General features: G+C 35.0%; 1 protein-coding gene across 1 annotated transcript in view; it reads left to right on the top strand.

Annotated features, from left to right (window-relative positions):
- Positions 1 to 5,051: 5,051 nt before the first annotated feature.
- LOC137397479 (uncharacterized) overlaps positions 5,052 to 23,142 on the top strand; it is a 38,395-nt gene continuing 20,304 nt past the window's right edge. The window contains exons 1-11 of the mRNA XM_068083769.1: positions 5,052 to 5,091; positions 7,642 to 7,770; positions 8,716 to 8,783; positions 10,185 to 10,352; positions 12,696 to 12,926; positions 14,739 to 14,918; positions 16,112 to 16,429; positions 18,614 to 18,748; positions 19,954 to 20,159; positions 21,413 to 21,545; positions 22,585 to 22,710. Coding sequence (XP_067939870.1) covers positions 5,052 to 5,091; positions 7,642 to 7,770; positions 8,716 to 8,783; positions 10,185 to 10,352; positions 12,696 to 12,926; positions 14,739 to 14,918; positions 16,112 to 16,429; positions 18,614 to 18,748; positions 19,954 to 20,159; positions 21,413 to 21,545; positions 22,585 to 22,710 — 1,734 coding nt within the window. The remainder of the gene's footprint in view (positions 5,092 to 7,641; positions 7,771 to 8,715; positions 8,784 to 10,184; positions 10,353 to 12,695; positions 12,927 to 14,738; positions 14,919 to 16,111; positions 16,430 to 18,613; positions 18,749 to 19,953; positions 20,160 to 21,412; positions 21,546 to 22,584; positions 22,711 to 23,142) is intronic.

Genomic DNA, 23,142 nt, shown 5'->3' with positions numbered 1-23,142 from the left:
TAGCGATAACTGTAGAATTTGATGATTAAAAGTTTTGGGTAACTTTGTGTTTTATATCAACAATCGATGGCACCACATTTGTGTTTGATATTTATATAAGGTAGCATGACTAAAACTTGGCTTAACGTGAATAATAAACAACTCATTGTTATTATAATCATTATTATTGTTTCCGGTACTTTGCTTCCTTATCTTGCTTACTATTTATGAAGTAGGTCTATTTGGTCTGTTAAACTTTCTCTAATAGCAAAATCATTTCAAATAAGGTAGCATAGATTTCAAGATATTCTTAGAGTAGTTTAATGCCTAGCAGATATAGTTATATAATTATATACTTTAGCATGATTACAGCTCTACTTCAGTCTTGCTTAATATAATATATAATGTATATACTTTAGCAGGATGACTGCTTTACTTCAGTCTAGCTTAGTTTTTACTATGGCAGAACACTTTTTAAGAACTTGGCTACCTTTTATGATATACCATACTTTTAAAATGATCTACTTTAATATCTACTTTTTACGATCTACTTTAAAAAGTGACTAAAATCTTTAGAAGACAAAATACAGCATCTGCGGATTTGTTGTTTTGAGTTATCAAAATTTCTGTTCACTCCAACGATTACCTGAGAGGAATGTGTTCATTTACTCAGAGGCTTGGCTGTATTCAGAATGATTCAGAATTCTTACAAAGTGATCACTAAATATAATAATTGACCGTATCATAAGCCTTTCATGAGCAGCGACAAGACGTGAGAACATCGTGATGCATCTAACTACAGACTTTGAAGAGACAGCTAATCACATGGTTAACTGATATTTCAAGTTACAGCTTACAATCGTATTTCGGGTCAAAAATGGAGAAGCCTCAAGACCTGTCTTTCAACATAAGCTGTGAGATACCGTTAACAACAGATGATACAGATGACGATGAAAGCATGGATAGAGAGAGGTTTAAACCAGTGGTGAGTACTCTTATAGTCTGAACTCTGTCTCTCTTTGCTTTGTGATTTGTAACTGTCCTGTGATTGAATTGCTGCAAATGAAAGCAAATGTGTGTGTGACGATTAGACTGTCTCAAAAAGAAGGTAACCCTCATAGACTATCATTATACAGCTCTTTCTCTGTTTTTATTTCTCTCAGACATTGCCAAGAAAGAATAAACCAATGGGAGATGAGAGTTCATCAAGGATACCTCGATCACAACATTTTAAAAGCACATTCGTTCCGATACAAAACACACGTAATGGACATGTGAAACCAAGAGTCAAAAGGAAAGGCACACCACTGCAAGAGCTTGACAGGAAGTGGGCCTTGCAGGAATGTGAGGTTTGTAACTGACATCTCAACTTATATATAGTTTGGTTTGCTGTCAAAAACAGGTGAGTGGCTCCAGCAGTGTAGGGTTGAATTTATAGCCGAGGCTCACATTTACTCTCAGTATAAATACCCTGATTACCTGCAGCGCGTTAAGATAAGTTTTTTAACATTTTCAAGCCCGCTCTTGTATATATAAGCAGAATCCCTGATCACAGACCGTATTAACATCATGTAATCAACAGTAAAAATACTTAAGATAGCACAACTCCTTTTAAACTATCTTTTGAATTATCGTTTTAAAGCTCCAAGCTCGTAGAACTCAATGAAAGAAACGGAAATCAAATATAGAAAATAGTTTTTTTCACACTCTTTCAAAGAAGTGATGTTCTAGAGGTAACTAAAGAAACATAATGATTGCAGGTTACTGAGTCTGATAGAGTGGGTATATTTTTTATTGAATAAGAAAAGAAATGGTTTAAATGTAAAGCTTTTGTTGTTGATTAGAAGCTTTCTAGCTTGTTCTGTTTTTATGCGTTTATTACCAAGAATTTCAATCAGTACATTGTTAAAAACAATTGTTTGGTTAGCAGTCATTTTTTTTTTGTCGGTTGGTAAGAAGTGCTCTCGGTGTTTTGGCGACATCTTAACAACTAATTAACCAATTGATTTGAAACTGTAGAATAATGCTTCAAATTTATTTTGCACAAAGCGACAAAATTTTCATAATTCTGCGTGAACCAGTAGTGCAGAAAAACGACGTGGAACCAAAAGGTAGAAAAACAATTCTTCAAATTATCTTGTGCCCAAGCTTTAAAGTGTTAAGTATTCACACAGTTTTTATTTTCTTATGTGACTATTTTATGCACAAGTATTCTGCTTTGCTCACAGTTTTCTCATCGTTAGCTTTTCCCATGCTAAAATGAATCCGATTGGCCGACAACTGAGGCAAACAAATACATGCAAGTGAGTTATCTAGATGAGTCACATGTCATCTTGTATATGGTTTTCCCAAGAGATTTGACTACAGAAAAGGCACGCCTCAATTGCCTAGCATAAAGCACCTGCTGTTCTTTTTAGTATCATGCTTACTAGAGTTATAGTAATAGAAGTGTGCCTGACCCAATTGTCTTTCTTTGCTCCCCCAGCTCTGTTTAGATTTATTGTGGGTGGTTTCCGATTCCCTATGCGTTTCCTAAATGGATATGTGTGATAAACTATCAGAAAAATACTTTTTATGAACTGAAGCATGTGACAAAGATTCATTTAGTTCTACTTGTATCTATGAACTGGAGTTATTTATGTTCCGTGATATGTGACCAAGACAGTAATTGCTCTATCATTGATCTGTGAAAAAATTCCAAAGAAACTCATAGTGAACACCAAACACATTTTTTACAAGGCAATCGCTTGGTTACCATCACCTGAAAACATTAAAATATTTATGAGGACCTCAGGTCACAGAGTTTGCTAATGAGCTTATCCATTGTTTATAGATTACTTCGGTTTACGCGTACTCTCGTGAATGCACTTAACGCAGACGCTACGTTACTTTCCAGTAAGTGTGAAGAGTACGTGATTGGAATTCAGACTTTTCATGAGTAATTATTTTAACGCACAAAGGAAACCGAAAGCAACATATTTCTGCCAAAATTGTCAGCTGCGAAATAATAAAATGCTACCAAAGCATAGGCAGGCATAGTAAGGCTCATTAGAGGAGTTGTCTACTCTCCCCGTAGACAAACTTAGAGGTTGTCTATGGTAAGATGAGATTAGGTTTGTTTCTCCTTTCAAATGTGTATTTCTCAGGAGCTGACAACTTGGACTAATGAGCTACTCAATAGCCAAGGTCAGCAACTCAACAAGGACTTGAGAAAAGCCATAAGCGATGGTTTTACTCTGCCACGAGTCATCGAGATTGTCTGTAAGTTTATCAAAAATATCTGTGAGACTGAGTTATGTAACTGTTGCTAGCTCTTTAAAGTAACAAACAAGTATCCACATGTCAGAAAATATTAGTAAAGTGTAACTAAACTAAAATAAAGCTTTATTCTCTATTTTTTAGGTCTCATTTTTTTTACTTTCCATTAAAACAATTGAATAAATATGAATATGTACAAGTACACAGAACTAGCTACACGTAGATATTATATACATGTGTGGCAGATATGAAAAATTACAAAAAAGTTATAAAAGTTCTTTTTAATTCTATAAAATCAAGCAATTGTATATGATAGTGTAATGTAGGTAGCCTGAGTTCATTGACTACAAATAGTCCTGGAGACAGGTTAAACAGGCTGATTACTGTCTTACAATAGTTTGTTGTTAGCTTTCAGCTATCATAAATTTTGAGGATACAGTCTTTATCTCATCAGACTGTACTCCTTTAGTAGTACAGCCTGATGAGAGGAAAGTAGCTGAAAGCTGAGTGCAAATCATTCTTTGAACTGCTATATACCGTAAAACCTCTAATTGAACACCATGGCGCTCTATTTCTCAACCCTTTTTCTATAGTGGCGGTCAATCGGAGGCAGCATTCAAATAGAGGTCATCGGTGTATTTTTCAAATGGCTCGTCAGAATTTTCGAAAGATAAATTTAGCCTTATTACGGGCGAAGCGAATGTAGCCTATATTTTGCTCTCTTTTTACGGCGGAGCAATATTGAACCTTTCAGATGCAATAAATCTGCTAACTTACCTCCAATTTGTCAAAGATCTCTTAATAAATGTGCATCGAGAAACTGAGAAATATCTTTACCAATTGATATTTATTGCTTGCAATTGACCTGCGTTGAGCCTGTGTGTGTCCTTCTTTGCTATTCGCTGGCGTTTTCAATTTTTATTTCATTCTGCATATGAAGACATATTTTTATTTTATATCTATATTTAACCATGTTGCATAAAAGCTCATTGCGCTCATTGATATGTTTGTTACAGTTTTGCAGTCAAAACTAGTTTTATATATGCAATAGAAGTGGAAGTATGTGCATCGATTCATTGTAAGCCGTGTTTAGATAGCCGCAAGGATGCTATCAAATAACATGCTATAGATCAGCCTATTTATAAGCTATATAATGATAATCTATCAAATGATGCAAATATATATTCATGAACAAGTGACATAAACGAACCACACTCATATCACATGCAGAAACATATGTATATGTATATATATATATATATATATCTATATATATATATATATATATATATATATATATATATATATATATATATATATATATATATATATATATATATATATATATATATATATATGTGTGTACCTGTGTATATACAGGTACATGTATATAATCTGTGGCTAGTTTTGTGTACTTGTATATTGCCAAGCCAAGGTTAGAGTTTGATATAATGAGTTCAAAGAAGGGAGATATTCACAGGTTTAAACTGAAATTAATGTTTATTTATGCTACATTTTATACCATAAATAATATGGCAAAAGATAAACTGATAATAAATTTCGATGGCAGATTTTGAGTTAATGTATGTCCTGCAAAACTGGAGCTGAGTAAATGAAAAAAAATGAGACAACATTATTATCAATCATTCAGTGAATTTCAGGCACTCGTGAAATTTTATTCAAGTCAGCATTCAGTACTTGATGTTGTTTCCGATGAGCTCTAAGCAGATGAAAGTCTGTCTATTGGATTCATCTGCACTCAGTCATTCTTTAAATCTATTGATTTCATCTCCGTGTAGCATTCTAGCTCAGTCATGCCTATAACTCCACAGGAAAGTCAACTGATCTCTCGAGGTTTGAATGAACAAAGAGTTCATAACAAATTAGCGTTAGAAAAATAAATTTATAGCTAAATAATTAAACAACGCTGTTGGAGTGCTGACTTACTGGAGTGCTGACTGGCAGTCTCTATAACTTCATGCAGTAAACAGGCAATACAGGGTTACACAGCAAGTCACCGGAAAGATAGCATCAGTTTAGAGGGTGAGGAATGTTTCAAAGTTACTAGAAGTACATGTTTACATGTTTCTAAAGTGTGTGATGAGGTGACTATTCGTTATTAGCTAATGTTTAATGTGGATCATTAGAATATGGTTGATTTATAATTCTGTTGAAACAAGATTTTATTAATTTAGTACCACTTCAGTGCATTATCACTCTTTTACTTGTCATCCCAGGTAGGTGCTTGTTATTACCCAAGGCAATCAGCAAGCGTATTTTGACATTTGAGAGTAACCCTCTGACCTGCTTCAACAGTTTACTAATAGCCGTGTCTCCGCTTTACAATCACAATGTTTCTGTGGTGCGGGTTTGTGACACCCGCAAGGTGGAAACAGCAAAAACCTGCAAGATTTGTTACTCGCAAATTTTAACCAGATGTTTCATGCTGCTAAGGATGGAAACAGGCACATGTGAATGAAAATTTCAAATTGCCTGGAGACATCCAAGTTTCTTTGAAGTCTTTAAAATTATGATTCTGTATGTTTGTGTTTTTGTCAGTGAAAAGATATTTTTTGTGAATAAGGAGGTAATGGACTGTAAATACAAAGCAACTTGGCTGATTTTTGTGTATTTCTAGAGAATGCTACTATGTTCTATGTCTATGAACCTCTCCGCATATGTAAAGATTTTATATGAGGATATTACAACACTTTATAAAATATTGCCAGCCATTTATGGTCAATTTTCAAGCTATTTCAACATTAAATTATTGCTAGCTCTATTATATAAACTGTCACATGTATTTAAGATTACCTTCGACTGAAGAGCTTTAAGATTGAGTCCAGTTTAAATTAACCTTGTGTTAAGCTTTTACATGAACATAACAAGCGTGGAGGTGGTTTGCATTGTATCTGGAATTGTCCCAGTTTTATTAACAAGTACTAGTCTAGATGGCCATAAAGTGCAGTATTTACCATGGGTAAAAAAACCAACTCAAATCATCTAGACGTTAAATTTAAAAAATAGTTTCAAATAGAAATGAGAGAATCTGGAGAAATCCAAGCCTCAATGCTCGCAGGCATTTATTGCTACCATAAAAATTTGCTCCTACAAACATGAAAAAAATTTTTGATTTGTTCAAAGCACGCTACCTGCTTGCTCAGTCATCTGCGTAACCACTCACTGTTGTTCCATGTACTTACAAAGCGACTATGCGCTCCTCGACTCATCAAACTTTCGTGGTGTGAATTTTTCATGGAATTGTAGCCTAAGACCATCAAACTGAACCAGACTTACCGGATGAGATGCAAAATATAACATGAACTTCTTATAGAATTACTTGGTTATGCAATTTTATCCTGCTAGATATCGGATCAGCAGTATTTACATTTGTAGCGCATGAAAAAATGCCTTTTTTAAGGAATTTTGTTAGATTTAAAATAGATGTAATGCTTAGAGCTGGCATACACATAAATTAAAAGTTTGCGGCGAGCGATGCAGGTACTTAAACGACTGAAGACTTGCCGCTCATAGTCATACTAGCGCTCAATTTAATGACATCATTAATCCCTTGAGTGTTTATCTGTTTACAGTATGGATTGTTGGTCCGTAATCCATTTATCAGTGTTACAGAAAGAGAGTAAAGCCTACCAGAATATATCTGCTGTTTTAGTTACCCCTTATAACGCTGAACGTGTTGTCAATGTAGTCAATGTTTCAAAGGAAACTAATACTAACTCCTCCTAAGTGTCTATTCTGTTTGCTGACCCAGGGTAGCTTGTCAGCGCAGTCTTTGTGTAGTCTATGTGTCTATAACGCTCAGCTTTCTAGTGTCTATGGTGACCATGCCACAATAAACTGCTTATGCCAGCTGTAGTAGAACTTGAATATGTTAATTAATATTAAAGCAATACGATAACATTTGAAGAAAACTTATGAATTTGACTGTTATAAAAACTGCCTCTAGATCTCACATCGTTTGCTTCAAAGTAAGTTCATTATTAGTGTTCATGTAAAGCGATATAATCGTTTATATCGGACAGTGCGGTTCATTGTGTGTACTCTCACAAGCATTAAATGCTCCCAGCCTCCATGATGTCCACCGTAACATGAAATCAGTTGAACAAAACAAGTCATAGTGATAGCAATTGCATCCTTTTTATCAGCCAGGCCAACTTTTAAGTATTCTTAATTACGATCAAATTTATGACAACAGTATTTGATTGCGTTGCAATTGTAAGGTAAACTCAAAAACAATAAATATGGTTAACAGCCACAACAAACTAGAAGTTGGACTGTTCGCTGTATCACAGCTCCTTTTCAGCAGGATATTGTTATATTCCAGTCAAAATGTTTTTGTGATTACCAGAAATATTCTCTGAAACTGAATGCATTTTTTTACAGTCAACAGAACAATTAACACATTGAGAACAGATGTTGAGCTATCTAAAGAGGAGAGGCTAGAGATATTGTCTGACTGTCTGGAGTATCTTAACTCCATAGATTGTAGTCTTGCAGAGATCTCTCCTCAAGGTACAAATATACGACAACCAGAGATTTACCTTTTGTGTCTTATAGTTAAACTATCGTAGCAGCTATCATAGCAACTATCATAGCAACTATCATAGCAGCTATCATAGCAACTATCATAGCAGCTATCATAGCAACTATCATAGCAACTATCATAGCAGCTATCATAGCAACTATCATAGCAGCTATCATAGCAACTAAAATAGCAGCTATCATAACAACTATCATAGCCACTATCATAGCAGTTATCATAACAACTATCATAGCCACTATCATAGCAACCATTGCAGCAGCTGTCATAGCAGCTATCATGACAAGTATCACACAATTTCTTCTTTACTTGATGACTCCGTGAAACCTTGTCTACAGTTATTGTGGATCACACTAGAGCTGTGCTGCTACCAAAGTCCTTTGTTGAATATTGCTAAAAACTTGAGTTCATTGGGATGGCAGTTGGGAGATTAGATAAACTGCTCTCCAAGCATTTTGAAAAACAGAATTCACCTGATCAGTTGGCTATGAGTATTAATAAAATGGTTTGAAGATTGCGCTAACACCAAGGCAAAATTTTTCATCTCTTTATAGACTTAGCCTGAATACTCAATTAATCACTATATAGTCTTATATGAGTTGTAACTTAGTAAATGGAGAATTATATGAGCAGCAGCATGATGCTGGTGAAAAAAAGATCAAGGAGAGGACAACTCAAATTTAGTTTTCCTATGAATTCAAATTTGAAAAAGCAGTTTGCTTTTCTAATAACTGTAACAAGATTTTCTTAAGTTTCTTTCAAATTAAATTATAGAAAAATTTTATTTTTTGTGTACATCTATGTTTTGGCTGCTGGCTGTTGTGATATTATTCTATGTTAAAGCATGACTTCTTGTGATATAACTTTGTCATTTGTTTTGGCATGTACAAGTATGTTGACCTAACTCTGTTTTTCAGAGTTAGAGAGCGGAGACCTGAAAGCTGTCCTCACTGTGTTAGCAGCCATAAGGGATGCCATGGGACAGGTAGGCAGTATGCTCTCCGCTATCAAAAAAGCCTAGTAGCAGTTTAAAGGCAGACAACATATGAAAGAGTCAAGTGTAATGACTTGTTGACTTCACTGAGATTGAGCAGCCGTTAAAGTGCTCTAAATTTAAAGTTTTATTAAAATGTCAGCAGTAAGCCCGGCATTGCTTGGATTTTTTAAATTTTTAACACAAATTGCTACATGGCATTGACAACAATAATTCATAATCAAATTACGCAAGTGAAGACGCTCGTTTAGATTGCTGATGGGATGAATCGTGGGGCACTTATATGACAACCAAGTTTCAATTGCCAATAGAGCCAAAAATTGTCTAGAATTGGCCTATTTCTTCACATTAAATAAGCTATAGGCAACACATGGAGCCCTGAAAGTATGTACTTGCAACTTTTCCCGCAATAAAGAATTTTTTAACGTCGCGAAACCAGCGCTTATTTCAGTAAAGATTGATTTACTGAAATATGGTCAGTTAAGATGGTCAGCTAAGATGGTCAGCTAAGATGGTCAGCTAAGATGGTCAGCTAAGATGGTCAGCTAAGATGGTCAGCTAAGATGGTCAGCTAAGATGGTCAGCTAAGATGGTCAGCTAAGATGATCAGCTAAGATGGTCAGCTAAGATGGTCAGCTAAGATGGTCAGCTAAGATGGTCAGTTAGCTCAGATCACTGAGCATCCAACCATCTTAGAAGATGGTCATTTAGCTCAGATCACTGAGCATCCGACCAGTGATGGTCAGTTAGCGCAGTGAGTAAAGCGTTGACTTGGCATACTAAATGTCCCAAGTTCAAAACTTACGTTAAGCATTATTTTATGAATAACTTTAATTACGGCAATGTTATTTCTCCAGTGCATCGGTTTCGAGCAAGATTACAAAACGATTGGAGCTAGTGGATAGATAGTAGACAGATAAAAAGTTATTCCACCTGCTTACACAAATCAGCAGTTAAACCAAAAAACACGTTATATATTATTTAAACGAGTTATCTGTAAGTAATTGTCTGCTCGTGTAAAACAGCTTGGAAGAAGTATGAGCTTTAACCTTGAACTCGTATAAACACCTCGCTCAGTGATTACTTAGTTAAATGTTTTGCCTGAAGCACTTGTCAATTAGTACAGAGTTTATGGACTGATTAACATCCTGATCATGTATAATTAGACAAGAAACACAATGCTGCCATTGCTAAACAAATGCTGACAGGACCATATCTACCTGAAGTATGTATTAAAATCATATCAAATAAGTTGATTGGCAGCTAGCTGCCTTCTTGAAGTGAGACAATCCATTGTCCATGTTGTGAAAGATCTCGTAAGCTGTCTGTATTCTGTGAGTGTGACAGACTAGCTATTACCGACCAACATCTTCTCATGTTATACTTGTGCAGGGAAAAAGCAAGACACCAAGAAGGAGTGCTGACAAAACTAAACTGATTGCGCAAGACAAAGGCTACAGCAGGGAGGTTGGTGCGGGGGCTCCAGGCGCCCACCCTGTAAACCACGACATCATCACGGTAGTTGGTCGGCAAGTAGAGTCTGATCTGGCACCCAGAAAGGTTAGAATAAGTTTGACCCTCTGTACTAGGCTGATAGAGCGTCTTCAGAAACCACTTCTGAGTGAAATTCGTAAAAGACAAAAATATAGAGTTATATTTTTTAAGTTTTTAATAAAGCTTTAAAGATGCCTCTATGAAGATGTAATATCATAATACAAACAATTGCTTATAGGGCCTTTAAACCTTTCGCTCAGTTCAAAACATTGGTAAGAACAGCAAGCATTGATAAAAAGAGTCAGATATGCAACTTTTTTATGACCAGATTTGAAACGAATTGTTTGACACACTCATCATAAAATTTTGATTGTACTTTGTGATCATTATCAAAAGAATTTGTTTCACAATTCTTGTTAAAAACTATAACATAGTTTTCTAGGCAGGTTTTGCTGTTTATTTTCCTAAATTTATGGGTTTCTAGCAACTCCCAATTGCTTTAACCAAAACTAATATAAAAGGAATAGTGTTAAATAAGCTGGGAGGTTTGGATTAAATTAAAAATTTTACCGCCAACATTACCTAAAAAGCAAATGTTTTCTCAGCAGCTGTAATATTAGAAAAATTATTGCTGACTGACTGTGCTGTAACAGAAAACAGCGTAAAGTTCATAGCACACTAAAGGTAAATTATGGTGTGAAGATTACAGCATACTAAAAGCAAGATCTGATGAAAATATCATAGCATAATAAAAGCAAAATCCAGTGTAAAGATCATAGCATACTAAAAGCAATATCCAGTGTAAAGATCATGGCATACTAAAAGCAAAATACAGTGTAAAGATCATAGCATGCTAAAAGCAAGATACAATGTAAAGATCATAGCATGCTAAAAGCAAAATACAGTGTAAAGATCATAGCATACTAAAAGCAAAATACAGTGTAAAGATCATAGCATGCTAAAAGCAAAATACAGTGTAAAGATCATAGCATACTAAAAGCAATATCCAGTGTAAAGATCATGGCATACTAAAAGCAAAATACAGTGTAAAGATCATAGCATGCTAAAAGCAAGATACAATGTAAAGATCATAGCATGCTAAAAGCAAAATACAGTGTAAAGATCATAGCATGCTAAAAGCAAAATACAGTGTAAAGATCATAGCATACTAAAAGCAAAATACAGTGTAAAGATCATAGCATGCTAAAAGCAAAATACAGTGTAAAGATCATAGCATACTGAAAGCAAAATAGGAAGAATTGTGAAATTGTACAACTAGCACCAACTTTGTATGTAAGACTTAATCAAGCACACTGGCAGCAAATATCAGTGCAAAATCAGATATTGTTGACGTCCTGCTAAAGTTCTTGCAAAAAAAGTCAATTTTTTTGTATTGCAGCGTATATTTTTTACCATTTATATTGTTCAGACAATATTTTTGGAGTTTTTTATAAGTATATTGTGACTCAGTGAGTATTTTAAATCAAATTATTTTTTCATCGCGTAACGGGGATATTGATTTTTAAATGACTCACAACAAACTGCTGCCTTAGCTCATCGGGCAGCAATCAAATCATACATACAAAGTGGTTATGGAGTCGTCCCCTTTATATTCCGATCTGCCTTTAATAAGGAGCAAAGTTTTAAAAGAAATAGGCAATGAGCTTGCCTGTTTCTACTTGCCAAATAGACTCTGTTACCAGCTATTTTGTTGTCAATAAGTAGGTAGCCTAATATATTGTAATATGTAATAATTAATATATAATTAAAATTTCTGGAAACATTGCGGACAGAAATTAGCTTTTTCCTCAGCATATGTGTGGCTAGGTTTCTAGTAATTCTGTAAGATTACATAGTTGCGTCTTACGTAAGATTCTGTAAGACACAATTTTGTCAAACTATATAATTCCAAAAATAATGCAACCACCTGTTATCATAAATATAGTGCAAATATTAAATATAAAAAACACAATGCTGATTTTCCAAGACAAATGCTGACAAAATTGTATCTACTTGAAATGTGTATTGAAATCATATCAGATTGGTTGATTTTCTGTGGCTTTTATGAAGTCAGACAAACCATCGGCCATGTTATGAAGCATATCATAAAATTGTTTGTATGTTATTGTTAGATACCTTTAGATCGATGTATTATATATTACAACACGCAAAACTAACTTGTAAGGTGTTTATATAATTGTTATTATGCAGATATAAAATGTTTACTATAATAAGAACTCTGTCTGTCCATTTGTCTAAAGCCATGCTAAGAGTGTTAGAAAAAAGATTGTCTTGCCCAAGAATCGAACTCGTAGCTTCAGAACTTTTTTCAAAACTTTTTACGTATATGCGAGTTCAATGCTGAACTCAGAAGTTATTGTCTGCATAACTAGATAGAACATGTTCCAGATGCTCACCACATTCCAAGCACCCATCTCTGATGTTGTAAGAGAATCGAGTCAAAGACAATCTGGCATAAGACCGCTAAAGAGCATCATGAAAGGCTCGCAGTCATTGGACAATTTGGACAGTCATGGAACCACGACTATTGTCTTAGGAAGATCAAAAAGTCATGACAGACAGAGGTTAAGTCCGAAGTCATCGAGCAGCATCAGCATCAATGTTGACAGTGGTGAACAGGTAATATAAGTGGAGGTGATTTTAGCTTTTCGTACATGGTTTATGGATAGATTTTTAGCACCAATTACACTCTAGATAGAGTTAACAGAGAGGAATAGCTAGAGCAGAGGGACAGCCCTACTTTTAAAGATTATCTGGTGCTGGAAAACTCAGAAGTCCAACCATCCTAATCCCTATTAATAAATCTCACTTTGTCATTTTATGTCTGTCTGTTAGTCTGTCTGTCTGTCTGTCTGTCTGTCAGTCTGTCTGGGTAAACGCTTTTCTACATGTTTCGCCAATTTCATCCAAACTTCACCAACAAGCTTTGTGCCTTTCGCCAGGCCGATAAACATATTTGGTTTCAAAACTCTATCCGGTATCTGAGAACCAGACATTATAAACTCCCACCTGCGGGCTATGTGCTGTGAGCTGTCTGATTAAAAAGAAAAGAAATCTTGGACTATGCCTGTATTTTTGCTGGTAGCTCATAAATAGAAAGAGATCATTCAGAGCTGTTAATTCAGTTCTGCTAGTCAATAGCTTAAGTTGTCTTCTATTGTATGATATAGATAGAGCAGACAACTCTTTAGACATATTCTGTAACGTTTTTTATTAAATTTACTTCTTCCTTGAATCTTTGATGAAAGACAGCTTTTACAACAACCATGATTCTATAATTTATCAAAATGTCGATTTGAGTTAAAATATTAGTTTTTTCTATTAAATAATATATTTGTTATCAACATGTTATCTATTTATTTGATGAAAAATGCATAACGCATGATCTCTCTTTAGGCTTCCTTTTGTCATACCCAGCTCCTTGATAGTTTCCATATTTATCAGATGGAGATACTATAGTAAAGCGAAAAAGTGGTGTTGCCTTAAATGGTTAACTAGATGAATACCTGCGTTGCACAGGTGATAAAAAACCGCTTATAAACCGCTTATAACGTGATGTTGTCTTATATGGTTAACTATATGAATACCTGCGTTGCACAGGTAATAAAAAACCGCTTATAAACATTACACTACCTCACCTATTACAGTACCTTTATACTACATTACCTGCAACTGTTGATAAGCTGTTCTTATTACCTGTGAAATGCCAGACTTTCACCTAGTGAGGCCAGCTGCAAATCGTTTCATGTGCTATGTTGTGTCACGTCATTGTTACATGTCATGTGATGTGTTACATGTGATGTGTAACTCACACGCAACACATCAGCTTGGCAACTCCAGAACTGAAGGTTTCGAGATCAGATCTTCAAAGTGAACTTTTTCATTACAAAAACTATCCCTACAACAGACGCTGATATATATATATATATATATATATATCTATATATATATATACACATACATATATGTATATATCTATATATATATATATAAATTATATAGATTGAGACCATCAATTCGAGGCGTTTGAGCTTTATGAACACTCAGTATTTCTGAATCATTGGTGTCTAAAGTTCTGTAACAGACTATTGTGTATATTCAACCACCCACTACATAGCTACATCCTACAACTACAACCACTGAACACATCAGACACGGTAAAAAGAGCTACAGAAACTTAACATCACAAAAAAAATTTTTCAATTATTATTGATGACTCATACTATTACTTTATTTTTAGCAGACCTTCTGATTTGCTTTTATCAGCTTTGGCCGTTGAAATTAAGTCAGGATCAAATAAAAACAAAGATTCAACTTGTAGCTTAATAATATAACAATTCACTTACTTTAGCTCTAATAGAGAAATATGATGATAGCTGACATATCTTGACCTCTTTTAATCATCTGATTTTGTTTGACCTTTAACCTTAGGAATATGAAGAAGAGATGCAAGCTTCCTCTAGTCACCAGTTGAAAAGTTCTTCAGTAAATGCTCAATGGACAAGTTCAGGCTCTAACAACGACTTCGATACCAACAATAAGTCAGCATTCACTTACCTGTCGAGTCGAGGACGATCAAGGCATGAGCGATATGAACAAGAGCATACAAGGGTAGGTTAGGGGAACAACTGTTGCGGAGCATCCTTGAATTTGCTGTGAGATTAGATGCGAGAGTGAGAGATAAATCTAGGTGACTTTCAGTTTCTCTTAGAGTATCCTCCTAAGATGAAATATATGGAAATTATGTTTATCATGGCATGGTTAAGCAGTAAGCGTTCATCTACACTGTATATATAAATGTGAGAGTCTGTTCGTATGTCCAGTTGTAGCAATGAAATACGAATGAACAAAACCGCTTCGCACTGGATTTGATCTTGGACAAATTGGATTTGAACTTGTCTGTCTGGAAAACCTCAGTTTTCCAGACAAAGTTAACCACTGCACTGCTCATGTCATATAACAGCATTTATTGTCCTTTGCACTAAACTGAAATTGCATCCGATAAAGTTGACAATATAAACACTTACCTGACTCAAGAAGGGAATCGTCTGATGACATCACATTTTTGTTTTCTTGTAGCAATGAGTAAAACTGATCTGTAGTAGTATTAAGGTCAAGGTTGCAACGATCTAGAACTTTCTTTTAGTTAATATTATTCAGTTAACATTCAACCAGCAACTGACTCACTGCGAGAGCTGCTCGTGTGTCCAATTCAAGAGTCTTAAATGACATGAAACCTACTGAAGCAGAATTACTAGCGAATCCTTAAGCCTTCTGTAATGGCTAACATGTTATCATGTTAGCAGGTTAATACGCATGATTTAAATATAAATTTAAATTGTAGCCAGCTCTAAAAATTTTAATGTTTGTAGTAAACCTTCAGTTTTTTTGTAATAAGTGCCAGAGTGAGCTAATGCGGCTAACAGGTTGGCAAAGATTCTGGTGTTAAAATCTATTGATTTATCACGTATGATACGTTACCAAATAAAAATACCAACTGGCAAACATCTTTAAATGTAATTACGTCAAACTTCTCTCTATACGTCATATTTGTTGAAATATGTACTGGGTATAACTAGCTGATGTCGTATGACCTTGCCTATAACTGTCCTACATATTGACACTTGGTTTAACCAAACGTGTGCTTTAGTTCTATAATCACATTCCATATTGACGTTATGCTCTACTTTCCGTTTTCTCATATTCAGTAATTCAAATACACCTGAACAAGCTGCTAGACTTTCTGAACTGCTCCAGACTTTTATAACAATTAAATACTGAAATTCGACAATATTATCCTGTAGCTGAGCTACCAGGCACTGATCGTCAGAGACCAACCTTCTGGTGATAGCAACCCTTCTACACCCGCCCTGAGAGACTCCACACCAAGAGAGCTGACTCCAACTTTGAGGAATGCTGCCTCTAAAGAGCTTGCACTCGCTGTCAATGATGCTACATCCACTCCTAGAGAAGCTACAACGAGCTCCCCTAACTCACCTAGACACAAAACAGCGTCAAAGGCTTCCAAGAAATCTCAAGCTAAGAATTCCACTAAAGGAAAGTCCGGACAGCAAGAAAGAAAGTCACAGAGAGGTAGAAGCAAATCACAGACTGGTCAGAAGGTAAAAATGTCGAGAATTATTTCCAAAGTTATTTAGCATATTTTCTTTAAAATCAGCAGCTTTTCAAGGATTTCTGTTTCCTATTTTGGAGTCTTCAGCCAATTTAAAAAACTTTGAAATTAATTTTAAATTTTTGTTTCAGTGAGGTTTGCTTGTTGTTAGGTACCTAAAATGCAATAATATGTGTTTTATTATTCTTTTGCGAAATCTGTTACTGTTTGAAGAAATCAAAGTTCTTGTTGGTTTTCTAATTGGCTAGTATCTAGCCTGTCTTGACAAACTGTGTTTTTGCGGAGTTGTTCTGAAAGGGAGTTGTTCTCTTCCGTCTATGCGGCTTGGCTGCGATGTTATGTCGGTCGCTTCATTGGTAATCATAACGGATTTCGCGCAAAAATTTATATAGAAAAAAATAAGACATCAACGTTTAACCAGAGAACAGTCTCTGCGGTAAACTTTAGTAGAACTTAAGAGCTTAGGCAACAACATTAACTAAACATGTTGTTATTTGTGCGCTCAGTCAGTTTTATTTCTATTTTTTTGTCAGTCAGTTTTATTTGTTCTTATTGATTTTATTTTATTTATTTTATTCTTTAGTTCTACTAAAGTTTACCGCAGAGACTGTTTTTTGGTTAAACGTTTATATCTTCTTCTACATAAATTTTTGTTCGAACTCCGTAATGATTACCAATGAAGTGACCGGCATAACATCGCAGCCAAGCCGCATAGACGGAAGAGAACAACTCTCTTTCAATGCAGCTGATGCATAACGTACAGTGAGTCTTGTGACAAGCTGTTGTTTTGCTCGCCGCGCTTGCCGGGGTACAACTCCGCAAAAACAACAGTTTGTCCAGACGGGCTAGCTAGTATCCTGCTGTGATGAAGTAGCAAGTGTCTATTCAGAGAGGTGCCTGTGCATAGACACCTTCCTGCATAGACATAATTATAATCATAACGTATGACACAGGAGCGCTGTGCATGATGTGTTTGTAAAATTTGTGTAAGATCGTTAGAGAGGTAGCAATTCACCTCCTCCGCCACAAACTATTTTCCTTGAAGTTATCTTACACTTGTGTAAGCAACTCCAAGTAAGAGTCTTTCTGCAACCTGAATATCCTAGCATTAACAGACCGATTTTAACAAATTTTTGATGAATATTAGGAACAGTATTAAATTGTTTTTCTCATTTTGTTTGGTTTTAAGATTAGTTCCATCAAATTACTGCGAAGTATAGAAGGTTTGAGTACGATTTGAGAGACAACAAAGTTGCTAGAAAATAAAATAATTTTATCTAGAGTTATCAACTGATCTCCGTGACAGCAAGAAAACATTGCAATAGCATGTGATCTAATAAACAGACAGCAGCACTCGAGTTTAATTCTAGCAAGAGAACATTATAACAAGTCAAAACTTACTAGTCAATGAATTGTTATTGTCTATTTCTATGGATCACAGTCTAATTACTCACAACTAACCCTCTTGATTGAAGCATAACCTGCTTCTTTGTTCCTTTTTAGTTTGTTCACAGCTGACATAGATACAGGTGAACAATATATAGTAATACTATGATACGACAAGGATTGTAGTGTACTCCGCTTATTGACCCCACATTCAGTTAACATTTACTTTACTACATAAATTTTTCCTTATAACAGAATATGGTTACCTCCATGGAAATTCATATAAAAGTAGTATAAATAATAAATTGTAAAGTATTGTATAAAACAATAAATAACACATAGTAATAAAATAATAAATCAAAAATTAAAATTTATATTTTGATTTGATTTAAAATTAAAATTATATTTGATGATCTTCTTTGGCTTCATCGAAGTTGAAAGCTTTATTTCCTTGTCTTGAATGAACTTTAGCAAAACAGATTTTTTAGCAAAACTTGAAAATCATTATTTTCAAGTTTTATCTATAAGTTTAATTATTACTTGTACTCAATTATAAACTTGTGGGATAAAATTAATATCACAAGTTAGTCAACTACAAACAGCCTACTTGCACTAACTCGCCGTTGGTCAGTTAGATGTTCACTGTCCAATAGGGTAATTGGATCACAACTGTTGTACTAGCAAATGTTTTTTTCAGATTAGGTCATTTAAACTATTAGCTATGCAGATGTATCCTAGTGTGAAACTTTACTAACATGGATTACGTTGTAGTTTTGATTTCTCACAGGAAAATTCAGCTCTTGAAAAGAAGAACAAAGAACAGCGAAGAAGGCGAAGTAGCTCATCCGAGACGTGCGAAAGACCAGCAAGGGAGAGAACTCCAAACCGACACAAAAATTCCACAGGAAGGCGAAACTCTAAAGTAAGCTTTGCTAAATCACATTAGTGTAGCGAATAGCATTGAAGCTGTCAGCAATGCTTTGTAGAGTAGGTCATGCTCGAGAATACCACAAATGGTGTGAAAAATGTTCACATTTATTTATTCACCTCAAACCCGCTTCCCCCTTTGAAAATACTCTCTTGACTAAGTTATAGGAGAAACTGTTATAAATGCTGACCTTTACCTATGGCACTTTGTGTTTCTCAGTCTAGCATGAGTCATTATCTCCTCATGACTTTCATTAGGAGATAATCCTAATAACTAATTATTACTCTTACGCCATCAGTAAGCAAACAGTAAGATAACTGAAGTAATGATAATTATTTATTAATCAGAGACTTCTGTGTAACTCTGTAGAACTTCCCTATATGGCAGTTTAATAGATACCAATGCATCAACTGTTGTCTTTCGCACTTTATGTCTACAAATCCACTGATAGAAATATTCATTTTTATCCACAGACTTCGATAAAATTTGATTTACCAGTATTACTGCCAAGGAAAACTTGAAACTAAATTGAGCAGGTTTTCCTCTTAGCTCACTTCACTTTTCCTTGTGATAAAATTTCATGCAAGAGTTTTTATTATTGTTAAACTAGCTCAACTTTTTACTAAAATACTCACTGTACATATTTGGGAAGATCTTAGTTCAAGATAAACCATAATAGTTCATACATGTATATACAGCTAAGGAACTGTATACCTACATTATAATTCTGATGTTTGAAGGTTAATACGGTAGTTAGCAGTTGTTTGACGCATCATATTCGTTGTATCACCCAGGTATCAAGGTCAGGTAACAGATTAATAACATTGTTACTATATTCGAACTTTCTATTAATTTCTATATGGTAGTTCGTATAGCCAGATGCTTCTACATTGTCAGCTCTGAAAATTGTTCACATTTTAAACAAAATATTCTACTATTTCTTATGATATTTCTCTCTTATATATTGAGTCATAGTTTAGAAAAACTAGCTGAAGGTTGTTGAAGTTTGTTTTTTAAACATTATAATTGTGGCTATATCCCTTAAATCTTCACATGACAATGATGCGTTCTATCTATTGCAGCAAGCTGACAGACAGTCAAATCATTTCTAATCATGAAATCTTGGAAAAAACCCTGTTTTGGGAAAACACACTACCAAACGATATCAACTAAAATATCTGATTTTATGTTGTTTACAGGCAAGAAAAGTGGAGAGGAATTCTCCATTGCTTCCTCCTGAGACAGACCAGCCCTACCCTGAACCAACTGCGTTACTAAGCAGCACTAACAAGATATCTGGCCGTACAAAGCCTGTGGACAATTCAGAGGCACACAATAACTCTCCCCAGCCTCATCAGCAAGTGATGAAGAGTAGAGCAGAAGCTAACTCTTTTGACAGTCCAAGGTCAGTGATGAGTCATCTAGCAGAAGAGCAGTACACCCTTTCTACTTTGTATTTCTGTCAGGCAAAGAAAGAGAGCTGATATCAACTTTATAGCTAATTTTTTAGCGATGTAAAGCTTATTGTGTAAAGAAAAGCTAGCAGAGCTTGTTTTATTTGTATTTTAGCTAGAAATAGTTTAACTAGATCACTGCTCCTCGATTAAAGGTGCTCAACATCAGCTCGCAGGAATCAATCGCAAATACTGGTTATCCAACTCTTTAATAAAAAACATTGAATATTCTCATTTCATTTGCAACAACTTGGTTTTGTGAATCCAGATTGTCCTCTCTTTTATAAATAAAAGATAAATACCGTAATGCCATCAATCCTGAAAATGATCTGCTGCATTTCACTCACCCACAAGTAACCACATTTCGATCAGATAATAGCAGAGAAGAGTCAGGAAAAAAGTCATAGATCATAAAGTCTGTTGTTTTTAGATGTTGCTGCTGTGTGAAAACATTAGACTCATTTAGAATGGCCTATCAGTAACATAATGTTTTCATATATTCTGAATATGTCTGCTTTTCATTATGTTTTAAGCCTTTTTGTTTAATTCAAAATAAAGGGGTGTGAGATTGCCCTTGTCAGTCATAGGGAGTTTGTAGTCGTAGGCGGTGAAAACGAAGGGAAGCGCTGTTCTAGAGATAAACTGGTTGTTGGTTGAACATTGACAGCTTTCATAAGAGGTTTGTCAGAGCTGTTCAGACTGATTCATGTGGGTTGTCTGTCCACAGTTTCTGCGGGCTCTTTTTCGACAAGTTGAAAATAGTTTGATATCATCTTTCTAAAAGCATGTTGCCAAGGTCAAAACAATGAGCCTTCATGGCATCAGTTGTACCAAGTAATAAACATTTCTCATTAAAGATGATCATAAACAGCCATGTACAAAAAGGCTGGGCATCAATGTATGATATTACAGCTGGTGCAGCGTGTTATTAATTTAGACAGAATTCTATACAAATAATGCTATATTCTTCCTTGGTTGAAGCTAGACAAAACTAGGATTGCTCAAGTTTCAGCTAAAGTGGGTTCAAACCTGGAAATAGTTAACAAAACTGCTATCTTTGGTTTTAAAGGACTAACAATGATGTCATTTAACGCTTATCAACGCTTTACTGTTTTTTTATTTGTTTTGAGTTGATAGTGTAACACGTCTCAAAACTGCTTCACAATATTCGTGGTACAGCTTTAAAACATATTTTTTCCTTTAGCCCAGAGAGTCTATCTAGAAGTGATACATTCACGGTGAGAAGTTCACCGTCAGACAGAGTAGTGAGTCAAGGTGAACCTTGCACGGCTCGTACTGTTACCCCTCTTACTAGAAGAGAAACACTAGCGACCGAAGTAAGACTAGTAAATTTACCTCTCAGACAAAGTTGAATTTCTTTTAGCTCTCAACTTTTAAAACAACCAGAAGGTTTTTCAGTGAAGGTCACAGTCAAACGCCACATCCACAATAATTTGGCTATTGACCTAGTTTGGCTATTGACCTAGTTTGGCTATTGACCTAGTTTGGTCATTGACCCTTGCTTGTCATTTTCTAGGAATCTGTTTTTGGAACCATTACACTTAGAATCAATAATCTTGTAAAGGTTGGAACGGTTAGCCACATGAAATGACTTTTTAGGTAAAAATTGAAACCTGGTGTTTGTTCATTACTGAAAAGTTCATTTCAAGGTCATGTTTAGCATACAATCTACCGTATGTGTTGAATGTTATCAGAATGTGTGTCTAGCATCTGTCACAGTTTGTCCATTTCAACACAAACTAATCTACAGAGATATAAGAGTATAAGCCCTGTTCTCTAACATGGCCATTACTAAATGGCAGATTTTCTCCATTTTTTGTAAATATTTTATCTCACTTTTCGAATATCCTTTTAATTTATGTGTATGTAAAAAGTTTCTTAACAATGAATTATTTTGTGAAAAACCGCAAAACCGCTTCTTGGGATATTTCTATAAGTAAAATGAAGTTTAGAGGAGATAAATCAGAAGAGGTGACTAGAGCATAGTAAAAGTTCTGGTTTATTTTAATTTACTTTTAAACATTGATTTATTAAAGTTTTTAAAAATTGCATAATGTTATATCTTTTTTTAATTGTTTTAGACAAGACTATCAACTTACTGTAAAAAATTTGTTACATATATATTGTTTACAGTGACAACTTTTTCTAATTGATTAAGAGCTCAAGTTTGAAATTATGTCTAAATTTTTATATAAATCAATAAAGATGCTACAACGCTGTCTGGTAGAGTCAGCAACAGACATGTATACTATAACAATTTAACACCAGACTTTTTCATTTCCTCTATAATGGATTCCAAACTAGAACCGAGTATTTCCTTGAATTGATATTATACTATAGTCTGCTCGTTTACAGTCAGAGCAGGCATATTCAGAAATAGCGGCAGAGGTGAATGCCACTGAGGGAATCGTCTACTATGACCCAGTACCAGTTAGTGTTCAACCCGTGTTACAGCTGCCACATTCTGCCGAGGTACCTGAGGTGCGTTTATTCTTCCTAATTTTATTCATTCTTTGGTAATGTCTACTCAAGCTCGGGTCCCTACCAGAGACCTGGAAGTGTGAGCATTCGTCTTAAGATCTTAGCCGTTCCCAATAGCGCAATTTTCTACAATCTACTTGTGTTGACTGTTGCTGATATTTGAGTAGGCCCTAAAGGCTGGTTCACACTATATCGCCGCATTTCGGCGATAATGCCACAACACTTTGGTGATCGTCGGTGATAACTATGTTCATACCCATCCACATTTGCATCAGTGATGTAGTAATCTCATTTGTCAATTTAAATTTTTGCAGAGAAATCTCTTTCTTTCTGAGTGACTGAAATCAAATACTAGTCTCGCAGCAACAGTCATAAACGGAAATAAATAAATCATGCTATCTGCCACTGCGGATTACCATCGTAGAAATGGTT

The sequence above is a fragment of the Watersipora subatra genome, chromosome 5 (genome assembly GCF_963576615.1).
Source record: "Watersipora subatra chromosome 5, tzWatSuba1.1, whole genome shotgun sequence".
NCBI classification, from domain to species: Eukaryota; Metazoa; Bryozoa; class Gymnolaemata; order Cheilostomatida; family Watersiporidae; genus Watersipora; species Watersipora subatra.
Note: the sequence above shows the minus strand (reverse complement) of the source record. Positions and strands in the feature narration are given on the sequence as shown.